Source organism: Ictalurus punctatus, chromosome 23 (genome assembly GCF_001660625.3).
Source record: "Ictalurus punctatus breed USDA103 chromosome 23, Coco_2.0, whole genome shotgun sequence".
Lineage (NCBI taxonomy): Eukaryota > Metazoa > Chordata > Actinopteri > Siluriformes > Ictaluridae > Ictalurus > Ictalurus punctatus.
In genome coordinates, this window is record NC_030438.2 from 6,327,518 (window position 1) to 6,346,223 (window position 18,706).

Genomic DNA, 18,706 nt, shown 5'->3' on the forward strand with positions numbered 1-18,706 from the left:
GTGTATATTAACTATATATACTATACTATATAACAGTATATTAAAGCCAATACTGCTATTAAAAGTAGCTCATTTGAAAGCTCATTTAAAAGTAGAGAAGGGGAACTTTACACTGTTCACAGTAGATATGTTTCCATCCTACATCATATTCAGACAAACGTGGACAAAAGTTATCAAAAGAATGTTGATATTTGCCCGTAATGTGCCCGTAAATTTGACGGCAAAGCCGGCAAACATGAAGTGGGCTATATCTCAGCAACGACCTTGCACACTGATACACATCTTGGAAGGCATCTCCAGGACCATGCCTTGATATTATGCATCAAAGTTTGTGACAGCACCTCTTACTGGCCAAAAGTTACATTAACATGTCGAAAATGCTCCCCTCTAACTGCCATTTTTGCTACTCGTCCTCCAAATTTGGTTCAATCTTCAACAAATTTAGCTCGCATCATCTTGAGACCTTATTAAGTTATCGAAGAAACTTTGATATTCAGAACCATTCTCCCATAACGGACTGGCAAATGCGTGAAACTGCAAATCATTTCTGATTGGCAATATTTCTTTGCCTATAGTCATGGCTCTGCTTTCCCGTGATTGCTTATGCAACAACTGTAGCGTGTCTGTGAATGTGCGGCTCACCGAGTCCGGGTGCTTGGCCCCTGAAAATGCTGCTTGCGGCTTTAATTATGCTAGACTGTCTCCAGTGTCTAGTGTGTAAAAACAATTCAGCCATTAAAAGGTGAGTGTGCAAGCAAACATACTGCTGTACTGAAATGGGATGCAGCTGGTGAGCTGGAGCTCTGGGATAAGCCCGGCCAAGTTCATACCACACACACCCACACCCACACACACACACACACACACACACAAACACTATGATGCCTACAAATTGGTGGGTTTTTCTCTGTGGTAGGCATCCTCTCAGTGTTTTTTGTTTGATTTTTTTCAACAGCTTCAGAGGAAAGTGTTAATACTATCAGACCATTAAACAGAAGTTTGACTGTTAACTGTTTCAGTGCTGAGCAAAAGTATTAGCCTCCCGCCCGATGTTTATTATTAAATAAAGTGAACCCGAAGAAACACATTTTCTGATGTTATTGTTTCTTCTATTTAATGGAGACTTGTGAAAAAGGCTGGAGATTGGTCCTGCCTGTGTGTAGCTTACTATAGAGTTCATGTCTGGAGCTGGTTGGTAAGTCGAGGACGATGATCCTGCAGACCTGGAGTTCCACTTCAGGAAGAGAGACATGGAATACTACAGGGGTTCCACCATGTGTTTTTAATTTGCTGCGCCTGTGTGGCTTGTTAGCAGTGTCACACACATACACACACACACTCTCTCTCGCTCTCTCTCTCTTTTTCTCTCTCTCTCTCTCTCTCTCTCTCTCTCTCCATTAGTCGGGAACTTGGCCAGCTGATTGCGTCTTAAAAAGTACTGCAATAAAATGTAAACTGTAAACCTTGATATCAGTATCATATTGCTCCACGGCTGTGTTTGACTGGATGATGTTGTGCAGGTGGACCTTTGGCAGCCCAGCAGCTCTAACCTTATCCACGAGGGCAAAGCGGTAGACGTCCATGTGGGACGAGACAGGACAGCACGTCTCAAAAATCTGCTCAGACAGGCGCACGTTCAGCATGAGTAAGACTTTCCTCTAGCCTTGCTATTTTTAAATAACTGTCCTGTAAGGTTGTCTAAGATTATTGCAGGCCCATGATTTGCATGAGTAAAAGACTACGGTCCAAGCGGATGTTCATCATTCATTCCGCCCATCAATCACTTGGCCGTTGGAAAATATGGAGTATTTTTATCTGTCGCTGCTACTTTTTGGCTAGCCTTCCCTTCGTCTTTTCATTCACTGGCTCTCGAAGTGGATCCTGGGGATCCCTGAAGTTGTTCAACCACGATCAAAATTGTTCCAATAGTAATATTTAGGTAATATATAGGTTATTATATTAGACGCTATTGAACACCTAATTGGCTGGTCACTTGAAATAAACAGTTTAAATGAAATATACTACTTTTAACACAGTTGCCTTGGTTCTGGTTCGGTTCGATGGGTTCTATTTACATGGATTATACTTAAGTTAATATTTGTTGTAATCCTAATACAGGCTATACATTTCTTCTACATTCAAACATGTCATTGGCTGCAAAAAGTTTAAGAACTTTCAATATACTTTCAACAAACCTGTTAGGTATGCATATGATTCTACTAATTAGATTATATTTAATAGTTGAATTTATCATTTAACTAAAATGATACAACGTGTGTAAAAAAAAATAAAATAAAAAAAAAAACAATCCTTGAGAATTTGAGATATTTTAACATTTAATAAATACAGTTTGCACAAAATGGTACAGTGGTTACTAATGATGAATTAATATAGACTTGCATTAAGTGTTAAAAATAGAGCTTTGTCTAGGAAAAAGAGCATGCATGGTCATATTATATTCACTCACCTGGCATGATTTTATCCAGATTAAACTGACGAGTCAGAATTTAATCCAAGCGACGTGCAGGTGGTCAAGGGTTAATCTTCTCGACTAGCACAAAATTTGTTTTAAGCTACTTCTAGATTCTTCTATATCTCAGAATTCCAATGGATAAAAAGGTTACAAACACAAAGTTGACTCTCAGTACGTTTGTCTCGCGTCTCCACGGGTAGGGGCTCGAATCCTGCCTCCAAACTGTGTGCGGAGTTTGCGTGTTATCCCTGTGCCTCGGGTTTTTCCTCCGGGTACTCCGGTTTACTCCCCCAGTCCAAAGACATGCGTTGTTGGCTGATTGGCGTGTCCAAATTGTTTGTAGCGTGTGAATGGGTCGTGTGCATTGGGTTGGCACCCTCAAGGGTGTCCCATTGGGCTCCCCAACGATCCTGTGTAGGATAAGCGATACGGAAAATTGATGGATGGATGGATGGTTGGAAGTTGACTCTCTTTAAACAGTTTGGAAGATTCCAGAAATTGATGTAATGACTTTGAGAAGCTTCTGATAGGAGTTCATTGGGAGCACACCTGTGGCTATAATAGGGCCTTCCTTTAGAGACCGTAATGCATTTTTGCCTTTGACACCATGGGAAAATCCAAACAGCTCAGCCACGATCACTTAGGAGCAATTTCCAAACAACCGAAGCTACTAAAAGCATCTGTACAAACAGTTGTATGCAAAAATAAACATCTTGGGACCAGACAGTGACTGCATCATCGATGAAAGAGACACAAAAGATCTCTGAATCCCATAAAAATTTCCGACTTAACTGAAAAAGCGTGTCCAAGCAAGAAGGCCCAAAATCCTGATCGAGTTACGGCAGTTTTGTCTAGAGGAATGGGGGGAAAAATTCTAGCATAGTATTGTGAGAAGCTTGTGGAAGGCTACCTCAAGTGTTTTTTTCAAGCAATTAAAAGGCAATGCCAAGAAATACTAACAATGTAAAATGTACATTTTTGACTCGCATGCTGAAATAAATCAGTCTCTTTATAAATAAATCAGTCTCTTTATTCACTATTATTTTGAATTGACGTCTTAGGGAAATAAAGTAGATACTTGATGTTGAAGTTGGAGGTGTGAAAAAATGTCCACTGTAATATAAATGACAGTCAGGTCTAAGTGGATTAGTGGTTTTCCTCGCACCTCTGGGGTTGGGGGTTCGATCCCCGCCTCCACCCTGTGTGCACGGAGTTTGCATGTCCTCCCCATGCTTTGGGGGTTTCCTCCGGGTACTCCGGTTTCCTTCCCCAGTCCAAAGACATGCGTTGCAGGCTGATTTGCATTTCCAAATTGTCCGTAGTATGTAAACGGTCACCCCGTCCAGGGTGTCCACCGCCTTATGCCCTGAGCTCTCCGCGACAGGCCGTGTCTGATAAGCGGTATGGAAAACGGATGGATGGAATTTATATTGAATGTATTGCATATATGTTGTGACCGAACACCATGAAAAAAAAAAATCCAAATACATGCAAATGTATACGTTGAATAAAAATGATTCTGATTCTGACGAAAACATTTCCTCTTGTTCGTAAGCTACAAGAGCATATTTTTACCAAAAAAAGAGTTTAGTAGACAAAGCTAGGTGGAAAATTTGAGTAAGGTGTATATCTGGTTTAATGAATGATCAATAAATGATTAGATTTACTTCGATAAATGTAAAGATGCAATCCAACACAGCGATAAATGGAAAAGCATACTGTACATATGTACTATACTGTTTTTTTTATTTATTTGCCACCATTTTTGGAGGTTGTTCATGTTTACCTAAATGCAGCTATCTCCATTTACGGTTTTCCACCTCAGCTAATGTTACATAAACATCTATTAGTCTATGCTTTTGATTCAGGAGTGTGTGACCTTCTGCAGAGAACATACTGTACGCTGTACTCCAGCTTCCATAGTCAGCCTGATTTCCCATATTGTAGCAAATATAGTGTATAAATATAGTGTATAAAAGAGGTATAGTTCTTCAACACTGATTTAAAGCAACAGACAGTGTGAAGGGTTTTTTTGGTGACTCACTCCACTCTGCCCCCTGCTGTTTTGCAACAGACTGCTGATTTCCGATGTACAGAGGGAAATGGAGAAACAGACGGGCTATCGGTCAAACAGAAAGCGCAGATCGGTGTTACGGTACGATTACGAAGTGTATCATCCCCTGGAGGAGGTGAGTAACAAAGCTGAGCGGTTCATACTATAAGATGTGACTCAGTAAGCAGTTGAGCGGTTATTTAGTTCGGTGTTTTTTTTCTAGAAAACAAGTGACTCGTATAATTCTGAAGGTAAATGATCACAGGGCCTTTCAGTTTGAAGAACGACTCAACACGGCAGCAGGGTGTCCATGTTCTTATTAAGAAGCAAAGATAATAAAGAGGCATCTCTTTATTGAGACCAAATCTAAACCAGACGAAATCTAACCCTGAACCAGGGTGCGAAGCATACTACGAATCAGTTCACGTATCTTCCGAAGCAACGACCTCGAATAAAAGATCTGTCCAGGATTCCATTTTTTTCCCGTGAGCCTTTCTTTCTGGAGAGATCTAACTACATCAGTGGTTCTCAAAGTGGAGTTTCCATGGTTCCATGGAGCCAGGGTGTCCATGATTTTTTAAATGGACGTTTTCCTCGTACCTCTGGGGTTGGGGGGCTCGAATCCCACCTCCGCCCTGTGTGCACGGAGTTTGCATGTACTCCCTGTGCTTCGGGTACTCCGGTTTCCTCCCCCAGTCCAAAGACCTGCGCTGTAGGCTATTTGGCATCTCTAAGTTGTCCGTAGTGTGCGAAAGGCCGTGTGAGTATGCGTACGATTGTGCCCTGCGATGGGTTGGCACCCCATCCAGTGTGTCCCCCCCAGCCTTATGCGGAGTTCCCTGGGATAGGCTCCAGGCTCCCCTGCGACCCTGTGTAGGATAAGTGGTATGGAAAAATGGCTGGTGGAAATCAGCCAAGAACAGGAATCTGAGGCTACAGTGGGCACCGGATCACCAAAACTGGACCATCGATGATGTTTTTTCCCCCAATCTTCAACTTTGACGTTTTGGGAACAACATGATTTTATACATTGTACTGCTGCCATATGATTGGCCAGTTGGAACCATCACTGCTCGACTAATATATAAATACTTAGATATAACTTCATTATGAAGTTATAATACAGTATTACAGATCATAATTCACAAGAATTTTCATATCATGCTGTATATTCATTTAAATTCAGATTTCTTCTTTTTTTTTTTTTTTCATTTCCACACCACACACTCTCTCACACGGAGTTGCTTTCAGCCTCAGATGAACTCGCTCATACACACAACACTTTGCAGTCGAGACCGTACACTCCATGTGCTGATAAATGAGGCTCCATTTAGCTGTGACAAGGAGCAGGTATTAAAACATCTCACGCAGGTCTTGATATCAGGAACATTCTGTCATCATCTTGACAGGAGCCACACTAGATTCCTCAACGCGTTAAATAAATAACGCCGGCTTGCTAGCCGGAACGATCATAAGGTATTACTGAACCCGAGAAAGACGAAGGGTCTTGACATTTGGTGTGTTCCTAACATTTGTTGCTACTGTAAAAATGTACAAAAAAAAGTGACCAGCAGATTAACATGTAAGCCTAATTGTGTCTATAGCGTAATCAGTGACTTTTATAGATAAGCCGTATACAGAAAAATTAAGTATTGTCTAGCAGCAGCTATCAAAAGCATACTTCCTAGCCCTACTTTCTCAGGATTATTTGTATTAACAAATTTGTCAACACAATTTAAAGACACTTCATGTTGGTAACTTAGGACACTGTACAAATTTATGTTACTTGACGATACTTTATGATCATTTAACCACAGCCCTGTTGAATTCTCCATTCTGATTGGTTGGAAGGAGTTTATATGAAATGGCGCACTTATATAGCACTTTTATTCAAAGCGCTTTACACTGTGTCTCATTCACACATTCACACACACATTCACACACCAATGGTAGCAGAGCTGCCATGCAAGGCGCTAACTTGCCATCGGGAGCAACTTGGTGTTCAGTGTCTTCCCCAAGGACACTTCGGCGTGTGGAGTCACATGGGCCGGGAATCAAACCGCCAACCCTACGATTAGTGGACAACCCGCTCTACCACCTGATCCACAGCCGCCCCGATCCGTTACATTATTATATTTATATTAACACGCTCGTTCTAATATGTTGTCGTTTCCATGGTAACAGTTCACTTACAGGGAGTTTTCATGTTGGATGCGCCACATAATCTATGAGTATTAATAAAGAATGAAAAAAATGTGTCGTGTTTAACAAAGAAAAACATTAAACAGGTGTTGATGTGGTGAGGTTTTGTGTAAGGAGATGTTTATTTAACCTTATGGAAGGAGTCTCCAGTGTCAGTGCTTGGTAACAGTCAGAGGTAAAGCTCTTCGTTTAAGTCTTCAGGACGGAGGACGTCACGTTTTATGGTTTCTTCGGTAAGAAAGCGAGGAAGTGAGGGAACGACTAAAGTGATAAAATTCCATAATATTAAATGTAACTATTAGGCTAATGGATAAAATGTACATGCCTTACTTTATATATATATATATATATATATATATATATATATATATATATATATATATATATATATATATATATATATATATATATATAATAATGATTGTAAGCGTTGGAAAAATGGTGTGATATAAGAGGAATAAAACACTTTGGGACATGCTATTATAGGAAAATAATCCACATTCGGGTGGTAAGGTATCTTTGCTGTGTGTCTGGCTACATAACACGACGCCATTGTTGATTATATTCCTATAACAGCATGCTGTGAAATATTTTATTCCTTATATACAGTAGTACTGATCATACAGGTGCTTATATGTGCTTCATTCAAATCGCGGTTTTGGAATTTAGCAGGTACAAAGACATGAGAGTTACCGCGGTAGTTGACATAAATCCTATGTTTGAGACAAAACCCATATATATCCATTTTTACTTTACAGATCCAGAGCTGGATGTTTGAAGTGAACCGGACCCACCCACACCTAGTGGACTTGTTTTCTATCGGACGATCCTACGAAGGGCGGCCCCTTTACGTGCTCCAGGTATGGAAGAGGTACCATGAGGTTAACATAATGTTGCTCAGCTGATAAGCATCCGCCCTTTTTGACTTCACCCATCTCCTCTCGTGTCAGTTAGGAAACCGAGTTCGGACCAGTAGGAAGGCCGTGTGGATGGACTGCGGCGTCCATGCGCGGGAATGGATCGGCCCTGCTTTCTGTCAGTGGTTTGTGAAGGAAGTAAGTGTTCCGCTATCTCTGTTTGCACACTTTCCGTCATCCGGCCTCTTTTGCCACATGGTGTGGTAATAATAAGTTTTAAGGAAAGCATACACATAATTCTATTAAGAAGGATGCAAAAGAAAAGAACAATAATGTGTTGCTGTTGTGTTGAACTGTAAAGAGCAGCAAGATGACATCATCCAAAATCATTATTTACACTTTGTGGCCAAATGTTTGTGGACACCTGATCATCACACCCATATGTGGGTCTTCCCCAGACTGTTTTCCACAACGTTGGAAGCACACAGTTGTATTGGATGTCTTTGTATGCTGTAGCTTTACAATTTCTTTTCACTGAGAACCAAATCTGTCCCAGCGTGACAATGCACCTGTGCACAAAGCGAGCTCCGTGAAGATGTGAAGGTTTTTTTTTTTTACCAAGGTTGGAGCACAGAACTCTGAACTCAACCACACTGAACCGCTTTGGGATGAACTGGAACACCAACTGCACCTCAGATCTCCTCACCTGGCAGTCAGGACCTGACCTCGCTAATACTCTTGTGGCTGAACGAACACAAATCCCCACAGCCACCACCGCTCCAAAATCTAGTGGAAAGCCTTCGCAGAAGAGTGCAAAGGGGAATAAATCCGGAATGGCATGTTCAAAAAGTACATACGGATGTCGGGTGTCCACAAACCTTTCTCCACGTAATGTGTTTTTTAAAAAAATTTTTAAATCACGTCTTCATTATTATTAAAATATAGTAGAAAATACTACGAATAAAGAAAAGACCTTCTATAAGCAGTTGTATCCAAATCTTTGACCGGTAGTGTGTGATCTCATCTCCTGAGGCAAAACTGACTGGAGGGCCAAGAGAGTGGCACGCCGAATAAAATCCACTCCGCAGCATTAGTTTCACTTCACATCACAGGCTCAGACGGCCCCGAAGCTATGTATGCCGGTCTCCTAGGGTTAGGGTTAGTGTTAGGGTTAGGGTTAGGTCATTATAAATGAGATAAATGTAAGTTGCTCTGGATAAAGGTGTCTGCCAAAAATGCCATTAATGTAAAATGTGCCAATGCAAATGTTTAATTCTTTTTTTTTAAATGAAAGAATGCAATGTCAGGATTTTTATCCATTTATAGTTACATTTAATGTTACGGAACATCCACGAAAAAAAGTACGTCTCACGTCGAGCACTACACAGAAACGATAGTTTGAGAATTTGAAATGAAATGATACGGCTGATTTGCGTTCAGATTTAGACAGGTTTAAGCTTTTGAAGAGAAGAATTAAAAGAAGGGAAATTTCTATTATTTATTTTCTTCTACATTTAGCTGCATAAGTAATTATTATATTAGATTCTGATAATTGATGAAAACTTTTTGATGCATGTTTTTCAGTACCTTTGTTATGCCACAGTGTGGCAGAGCATCAACACTCTGCTTCAGCCTCAGTGTCTCTCCCTGAATCTAATTTCTGCAAGCACTTTATCTTTCTTCACTTACGGTTACAGAAAGCAACACGACACATTAAGACCCGGGGGGTGTAAACTTTTGAACAAGATGATCGCTGTAAATTGTTATTATTTTGTTTTAAGATCTTATTATTTTATTTAGCGATGCCCTTCAGAAGCTACATAAGATATTTACATGTCTCCCAGAAGAAAAAATAATAACAATTTACACCGATCGTCCTGTTCAAAAGTTTACACACCCCTGGCTCTTACTGTATCGTGTTACCTTCTTGAGTATCAGTGAACGTTTGCACCTTTTGTAATAGTCGTGTATGAGACGAGTCCCTCAGTTGTCCTCAGTGTGAAAAGATGGATCTGAACATCATAGAGCCGCTGTTGGAAAGGGGTCAAATATGCAGATTCTGGAAATGTAAAGAATGTGCAGGACCTGGAGGATTTTTCTGAAGAACAGTGGGCAGTTTAACTGCTCAGGACAAACTCAATAAATAAAAAAAACTAAATGCAATTTTTATGATCCCTTTTATTGTTTAAAAATTTTGCAGATACTGCAAGACGTATGTATGTAAACTATATACATACATACGTCTTGCAGTATCTGCAAAAACCCCTGACCCTGGAGGTGTGAGGCGAACGTGCTAAACTAAGCCACCATGCGCAGACTGTGCGGAGTTTGCATGTTTGCATGTTCCTCCCCCAGTCCAAAGACATGCATGGTAGGCTGATTGGCGTGACTAAAGTCCAAGATCATAATATGTCATAATATATTATGATATTTCATTTAGCAGAATTAAGCACATCAGAACCTGTCAAAGACATGACTGAACTCTGTGATAATGTCCGCTTTACATTTCACTCATGTATATTGTGTAATGTTTATTCCTATATTCGAGTGAAGTTTGTAAGACGAGCCCTCGGAGCATCGAGGAGAATTTGTGATCAGTGCTTTCCTTTTTTTCAAACCCGTTGTAAAGCTATGATAATGAAGCTATAATAAAATTAAAAAAGGCAAAATGTATTTTTTTTCTTGTTTTTTTTTATTTTTTGCTTAATTATTAACCTTTATATTAACAAGCCAGCTATTTAGCAGACCAATATGATTTTTTGCTTTGTTTGAAAATAGACAATACGACAATTTCGCTTTAAATATACTGTTCTTGCCGCAAAGGTCAAAGGTGTTCCTACTGCAAAAGCCCTTCTCGATTTAAAAAATTCGGATCTAATCAGCTGCTTCCAATCAAAGTTTGTAATTGTTATTTAAAGTGCACCTATTATGGTTTTTCAAATATTACCTTTCATGTAGTGTGTTATAGAGCTGTTTGTGAATGTAAAAGTCTGCAAAGTCTGCAAAGAGTTATTGACTCCCAAAAGAAGGAACTGATTCTGAACAGTTGAAACGAGTCATTAGTGATTCCAGACTTACTTTCTGTACAAACCTACGTAGGTTTATAACAAAAAGCCCCGCCTCTGGTCTTCATCGGCTGCTCGCTGACAGCGGTTGACCAATCACAACAGACTGGGACGTCTGACCAATCAGAGCAGAGTATGCTCTCTGAAAGGAGGAGTTTGGAATGAATCCTTTAGAACGGATCATTTAATAAGTCGTTTGTGACACTGGGGGGAATAAAGGTAATGCTGCAGTTTAAATTATGAGCACGTTAAAGTGTTTTTAGACCTCGGATGCACGTAAATATATTGTGTGAGACCTTTTAAACAAAATTAGACACGTTTCAAAACCATAATAGGTGCCTTTAAAACAAAACAACAGACAATGCCTGGGATATCTCAGGTTCAGAAGAGGTTTTTAAAATGTGTTCGTACCGGAACGCACATATATAGCAGAGACATGGCCTTCAAGATTAGAAAGCTAAAAAAGCTCACAGTCTTGTGTCAGAGTATTTACTTTTCTGGCTCAGCAGTCAGCAATGTTTGACCTTGTGCAGTTATTATAGCACTGTGGTTCTGTCGCTGAAGGAGATTAGACTTCATTTTGTTTATTTATTCGTGTGTGTGTGTGTGTGTGTGTGTGTGTGTGTGTGTGTGTGTGTGTGTGTGACACCTCCTGCCGTCTCTGTGTACAGGCTTTGAACTCCTATCAGCACGACTCCAGCATGAGGCGACTGCTAAAGCAGCTGAACTTCTACATCATGCCCGTCTTCAACGTGGATGGATATCACTACAGCTGGAAACATGTACTTTCACTCTCCTGGTTTATTTTCCCAGTGTTGTTTTGATTAGGCAACTTGCATAGGCTTGGTAATAATTTTCGTAAAAATTAAATTTCGCTCAAAACGATTGGTCTCCGAAACGTTCTGAAAACAGAATGTTCTTCTCTAGTTTCAATTTGGTTTTCCTGGAAAGTTGTTACAGGAATATAACGTTTGCGTTTGGTTGTGTGTTATGATTTACAGAATATTAATAATAATACTAATGCTAATAATAATAATAAGTATACCTTATGTAGCACCTTTCTCATACCCAAAGTCACTGAACAACCAGAAAACACACAAAAAATTTAATAATTAAATCATTCAAACCTCTGAGGGAACCCATAATGGATCAGAAAACGTTCCCCTAATGGTCTGGTAACCTTTTAAATTATTTGAACCTCCTGGGATCCTTGCACTAACCTGGGATGGTTCTGACACCATTCCCCTGTGAATTTTAATCTCTCAGGAACCTTGTTGTAACTTGTGATGGTTTGGAGAACGTTCCCTTAACGTTCTGGTAACCTTTAAATGATCTGAACCTCTTGGAAACTTCTAAAATGAATGCACCCCTAACGTTCCCATAACTTGTAAGTAATTGAAAGCTCTCAGGAACCTTGTGGTAACTTGTGCTGGTTTGAAAAACAATCCCCTAATGTTCTGGTAACCTTTAAATAATTTGAACCTTTTGTGAACCTTTCAGTAACCTAGGATGGTTTGGAGAACGTTCTGCTAACGTTCCCAAAACTTATAAATAATTCAGACCTCTCTGGAACTTTATGGTAACCCAAGATAGCTTGGGAACGTTGGCCTAATGTTCTGATAACCTTTAAATGATTTGATCCTCTTGGGAACCTTGCACTAACCCTGAATGGTTTGGAGGAAGTTCTCCTACAGTTTCGGTTATGTGTGTGTCTAATAAAACAGGATGGGTTCCCAGTTCCCAGAACGTTTCAAAAAAGCTTCTGACCAAAATAGAACCTACCCAGAATTTTAGGAAACATTTCCCAAAAAACATAGTCAAATGCTGGTAAATATTAGATACTTATTAAGTGTGTTTTCTTTTCACTTGAAGGATCGCTTTTGGAGGAAAACACGATCAAAAAAAGCCAAATACCACTGCCGTGGTGTCGATGCCAACCGAAACTTTAAAGTGAAGTGGTGCGGTAAGTTGACTGTAACATCTTCCTGACCTGAAAACTTGATAAATAAACATGATTTATCCATCACAGGATGTAAAATGGGGCTCATTAATCGTCAGAGGACATCAAAGATTAAAGGTGCACACATGAATCTCACCATATTACACCACATAACGTGATTCTGGGTTAAATATGGTTCGTTTTTGCCACACAGACCTCGGTTATGGTAATGTGTGGGCAAAGAGGTTGAATAATAAGCAGCCACATTTCCCAGGATTTGGAATCTGGGCCAAAAAAACTGGCTCAAATGCAATCAATCATATCTAATGCATGTGCAGAATTTCTTTCTTTCTTACTTTCTTTCTTTCTTTGGCTGTACATGTTGGGATGTGGTCTCAACAGGGTTGAGCCTTGTTCTGGCAAACAAATTCAGATGAGTGCATGAGTTCAAACTTTGCAAAAGAAGTATAAAAAAATTACCACGAGCTACAGAATTTGGAGAAAGCGGTATTTTAGAAGACGGCGTGTACGCATCGCAGACCGCAGATAAAGTGTCTGAGTTCCTTTGACAATTTGGAATAGGGATATATGGAATATATGGAATTTAATGCTGTCATAAAAGGGAATATGTGCATATTTGAATAGCAAGTCTTCACATGAGTTCAAGAAGGTCATTGGCATTTGTAAATGTATACAGTTCTTTATGTATTTGTGCATATTTCTGTTAGCTAGTAAACATGGGCTAACCTGGATTTCTGAGAGGATTTGAAGGCATAATCATAAATGGTAGCTAGCTCTTTTAAGTCATAATCACGATGCTAGTTGTATTGCTAACAAGCTAATCTGACAGGATTTATGAGAGGATTTGAAGTCCTAATCATAAATGGTAGCTAGCTCTTTTAAGTCACAATCACGACACTAGCTGTATGGCTAGCATAAGATAATCTGACAGGATTTCTGAGAGGATTTAAAGTCATAATAATAAATGGTAACTAGCTCTTTTAAGTCATAATCACGATGCTAGTTGTATTGTTAACAAGCTAATCTGACAGGATTTCTGAGAGGATTTGAAGTCCTAATCATAAATGCTAGTTTTTAAAAGTCATATCGCAATGCCAGCTCTATGGCTAGCTACCATAAGCTAACCTAACAGGATTAATAAAGAAAACATTCATAACTGTTCATAATCTTCACTGCTAATACTTGTTTGCTAGCTTTTATAAGCTAATATTAAGTACGGGCTAACCTGACAGGATTACTGAGAGGATTTTAAATGGGAATCATAGTTGTTAAAGATCTGCACTGATAATGCTATCTCTGCAGCTAACATTTAAGCTAAGCTGTCAGGATTTCTAAAAAGGTGTTTTAATCACATTAATAAATCTTTACCGTGATGATATTCACAGAAGCTAATATCAAGATAATATAGGTTAGTGTCAAGATATCTTGTTGCTTACGTCATAATATACTAAAAATGTTTATATTAATGTTCCTCGTTGTTATTTCTAGCTAGCTGGATAAAATAAGCTAACCTGACAGAAATTCTGCGAAAAACTGGATGTGTAAGACTGCTTTTAAAAGCCAGGTGTCTACTCAGAAATGTGCAGGTAGTGTTTTTATGTACCTAATAACAAAGATCCACTCAACTGTCCTGCTCGAAAGACTTCCTTGTTTACAGACAAACCCTCAAGTACTTTCCTGTCTTTTGTTGTAAATAAAAAAACAAACAAAAAAACATGGCCTTGCTGTACACGACATGTTAATTACTGGTTGAGCGGACTGGATACGCTCATTATGAGCTCGGCCTATGTGGGCTGATGATACAGGCTACATGATTCAGACCCGCACTAAATTTACCCACTGAGGTCAGGACTTCGGTTGAAACAACTCTGTGAGGGAAATAATTATCTCGGCGGAGCAGACACAGTAAATTGTTAGCGGTTTTATCTTCAGGTGTATATATATATATATATATATATATATTTGCTTGTTGCTTGTTTGATGTTACCTTGAATATGTCATTTAAAACCTTAAATAGTCTGTATAGAATAATTCCTAAGAAAGTACGAATCAACTTTACATTTATTATTCTCATTCAAAATTTCTCTCATATATGAATCCAAATTGAATATTCATACTGTAAACTGCAACATGTTTTCCCGATACGCCAAATATTTAGCTGGCAAGTTAGCTAGCTAGTTAGCTGCTAGAGAAATAGCTTGGTCTTGTCATATTTAAACACAGATCAGATTTCAATATTGAAGTCCCGATTTGCAATGTCTTATTTTTAGAAATGTATTTTGACACTCAAGATTAGTTAAGTTAGCTAGCTGGCTAGCTGCATGCAAGTATATTTTGTCACAGTTGTCATAGGTGGACACAAGTTGGTTTTTAGTATTGATCTGTGATATGCAACTTTGCAACTGGGTAACGATACAAACTTTGCAATGATCAGACGACCAGCTTTTACTAGCTTCCCATTTTGAAAATTATTTAATTACTGCTGAAATAAATGCACAGCATAACCAATGTAGCTAACAGTAATCGATGATCTCATGCTAGCTAGCAGGTTATACACCAATCAGCAATAACATTTAAAACCATCTGCCTAATATTGTGTAGACCCCCCTTGTGCTGTCAAAACAACTATGACTCGTCAAGGCATGGACTCTGAAGGTGTGCTGTGGTATCTGGCACCAAGACGTTAGCAGCAGATCCTTTAAGTCCTGTAAGTTGCGACATGGGGCCTCCATGGATTGGACTTGTTTGTCCAGCAGATCCCACAGATGCTCGATCAGACTGAGATCAGGGAAATTTGGATGCCAAGCCAACACCTTGAACTCTTTGTGAGGTTCCTCAAACCATTCTTGAACAATTTTTGAGAGGCAACTGCACACCGGGAGCAACCCCACAAGACCTGCTGTTTCGGAGATGCTCTGACCCAGTCGTCTAGCAATCACAATTCGGCCCTTGTCAGAGTCTCTCAGATCCTTACGCTTGCCCATTTTTCCTGCGTCCAGCACCTCAACTTCAAAAACGGACTGTTCACATGCTGCCTAATACAGTATATCCCACCTCTTGACAAGTGCCATTATAAGGAGATAATCAATATTGTTCACGTCACCAGTCCATGGTTTTAATGTTATGGCTGATCAGTGTATATGCTGATTATATGTCAGATTATGTTATATTACCTGGCGTAATATAACCATACAAATTCTTTTGGTAATCTACGAACTGCTTAAAGTCTCAGCTCATGCAAATTTTCATAAAGCGTTATTCAGTAACTCTAAAAGTAATTGATTCAGAAACTAAAGGAGAAATGTTGGAATTATGAGTTTTGTAAAATTATGTACAATAATGTAAAACCATGTTAGCACACATTTTATAACGTTCCTGTGAATGTCTGTGGGAATATAATTTCCAATTCCTACTCACACACACACACACACACACACACACACACACTTGCTGCCTCAGTGAAGGCCACTGTAAATGCAGTGGTGGTCATAACTGACTTTAAAATAGAGCTGTCACAAAGGCGTGAGGTGAGTCAACGTAAAAATATATGATAATCGTCCTTGAATTCCAACACAAAGACAGAAAAAGTGAATGAAATCCCTCCTGATATGACATATTCTCCGTGACTCCTGCAGAAGAAGGCGCCTCCACACACCCTTGTGATGACACCTACTGTGGCCCGTTCCCCGAGTCCGAGCCCGAGGTAAAGGCCGTCTCCCGGTTCCTGCGCAAGCACAAGAAACACACGAGGGCTTACATATCCATCCACGCCTATGCTCAGATGCTCCTCTATCCTTACTCCTACAAATATGGCACCATCCCCAATTTTGACTGTGTGGTGAGTGAAAATATCTGCAGGTCTGCTTTTAAGGGTTTGTCATTTATTCATGATGAAGACGAATGGGTTTCTTCTCGCTCTTAAAGGAAACATTATTAAAGATAAAGTGGATTCACAAGCGAGCATCCGAATCAATCCTTGATTTTTTTACATGTTAGGAAAATGGAAGATATTTTGTCTGCATGGGCTTTTTTTAAATAAGGTTTTATATAATAGCAAGTTACCACAGATTTTTATAATTTATTTTTTACAATATTTGAGACAAGGACTAGCTTGTTAGAGGAAAAGAGGTGAATATTTTGTAGTTGTTTATGCATTTAAAAATATTTTCCTTACAGTTAATCGATTACTCTATTGCCGATTTTTTTTTTTTTTTTTTTTTTTACATTTCATTACAAATTTTTTAAAGTGTCAGTTTGTGAATTGCAATTATAGTGAGACAAACATTGACAAGCCCCCAACTAACTCCACCTCCTCTAGTTGAAACTAAACTAAGCCTTATGAGTTGGGTTTTTTTTATATATTTTTTTTAAGAAAAGAGCTGAACAGTTCTTTTTTTCAGCTAGGGGCGGTGCTTATTTCTGGGCTGGAAAAAAAATATAAGCACAAGCCTGAATTATAGAATCTTGCCAATTCTCTTGCCTGACATTAATGAGAATCACAGTTTATTAAAGGTATTGTTGGAATGATATGATTATTACACATCTAGAAACACTTTAAAATGTTACAAACAGCACCTTTAAAATGATCTGTTTCTGAAGCGTTAGAACTGCCGTAATTGTCCACAGGAAACAGCAGCTCAGAGTGCGGTGAGCGCGCTTTACTCCGCATACGGAGTCAGATACAGATACGGCCCTGCCTCCACCACACTGTGTGAGTATGACTTTTAAGCATTTTCCTGACATGATATTAATGACTTCACCTCACACTGCGTGTCTGAATCATCAGCCACGTTTCAAACACTTTGCTTCCTGATAAGAATGGCAAAAAAAAAAAGCCAAATCTGTTTGTTTTGTATTCGCAGACGTAAGCTCAGGGAGTTCTATCGACTGGGCCTATAAGAACGGCATCCCCTATGCATTTGCGTTTGAGCTGCGGGATACAGGTCATTATGGTTTCCTCTTGCCAGAAGCCCTGATTGGCCCCACCTGCACTGAGACCATGAGGGCAGTAAGGGCCATCGCCTCAGGCCTGCTGAAGAAATGCACCGGGTGAAGAAATAGCACTGTGTTTCTCTGTTGCCTTAAAGCAATGCACTTTTCGAGAAGTGCCTCTGTTTGTGAAGCACAGACCACTTTGAGCACTTGCCGAAACAAAAACCTCACGTCAGTGTAGTATATAAGAACACAGACCAAAGAGTGTAAATATTGTATACTTGCTTTCTATATATATATTTTTTATAATTACTGGATGTCTATGTAACAGAACTAAATCTACACTATAGCTGGGTTTAATGTGAAAGAAGCTGGACGGATCCTTACTGTATTACAGTTATGTGCTCATATATATATATATATATATATATATATATATATATATATATATATATATATAATATAACACAAATGTGTATTGTACTATATACTATAACTTTTGTTCGATTTTCTTTAAAAAAAAATAGCTTTAATATTGATATTTTTATGGTATTCTTAAGCAAATAGAAGTATCAAAAGTAGAATTATTTTGTTACTCTGCTTAAGATTGCTTTTTACGTTTGACTTGTTATTTATTTATTTTTTTAAAATCACACAGGAACGGAAAATGAATATTAACATGAAAAAGTGTGTTCGTTTTTTATTCCCTTTCGTTTCGGTTTCTAATCCCTGATCTAAATTCCTAACTTTAACAGATGTGAAGCAAGAATGAGACCTGTAACTTGTATTGTGACAGTCAGCTATTATCATTCAGCTAGTTTTTATGGTTATCATATCATGCTAGCTAAGATTTAAGTTTTAGCTAGCGTTTTACTACATTCCTGGGTGAAATGGGGCACTGTGTGTGTATATATATATATACATACACACATACATACATACATACATACATACATACATAGTGCCCTATTTCACCCAGGAATGTAGTTATATATATGTGTGTGTGTATATATGTGTATATATGTGTATATGTGTGTGTGTGTATATATATATATATATATATATATATATATATATATATATATATATATATATATATACACATATACATATATATACACATATACATATACATATATATAATGTGTTTGTGTTCATATCTCC

The 18,706-nt window shown here is 38.8% G+C and overlaps 1 protein-coding gene across 2 annotated transcripts in view; it reads left to right on the plus strand.

Annotated features, from left to right (window-relative positions):
- Positions 1–17,969, plus strand: part of cpa6 (carboxypeptidase A6) — a 33,032-nt gene extending 15,063 nt beyond the window's left edge. Inside the window, exons 3-11 of one of the 2 annotated variants that reach the window (XM_017452700.3) lie at positions 1,521–1,645; positions 4,548–4,662; positions 7,487–7,588; positions 7,679–7,783; positions 11,322–11,432; positions 12,523–12,613; positions 16,246–16,448; positions 17,237–17,321; positions 17,473–17,969. In XM_017452700.3, the coding sequence (XP_017308189.1) occupies positions 1,521–1,645; positions 4,548–4,662; positions 7,487–7,588; positions 7,679–7,783; positions 11,322–11,432; positions 12,523–12,613; positions 16,246–16,448; positions 17,237–17,321; positions 17,473–17,663 (1,128 nt within the window). In that variant the 3' untranslated portion in view covers positions 17,664–17,969. The remainder of the gene's footprint in view (positions 1–1,520; positions 1,646–4,547; positions 4,663–7,486; positions 7,589–7,678; positions 7,784–11,321; positions 11,433–12,522; positions 12,614–16,245; positions 16,449–17,236; positions 17,322–17,472) is intronic. The other variant, XM_017452701.3, reaches the window with a different exon arrangement.
- The last annotated feature ends 737 nt before the right edge of the window (positions 17,970–18,706 follow it).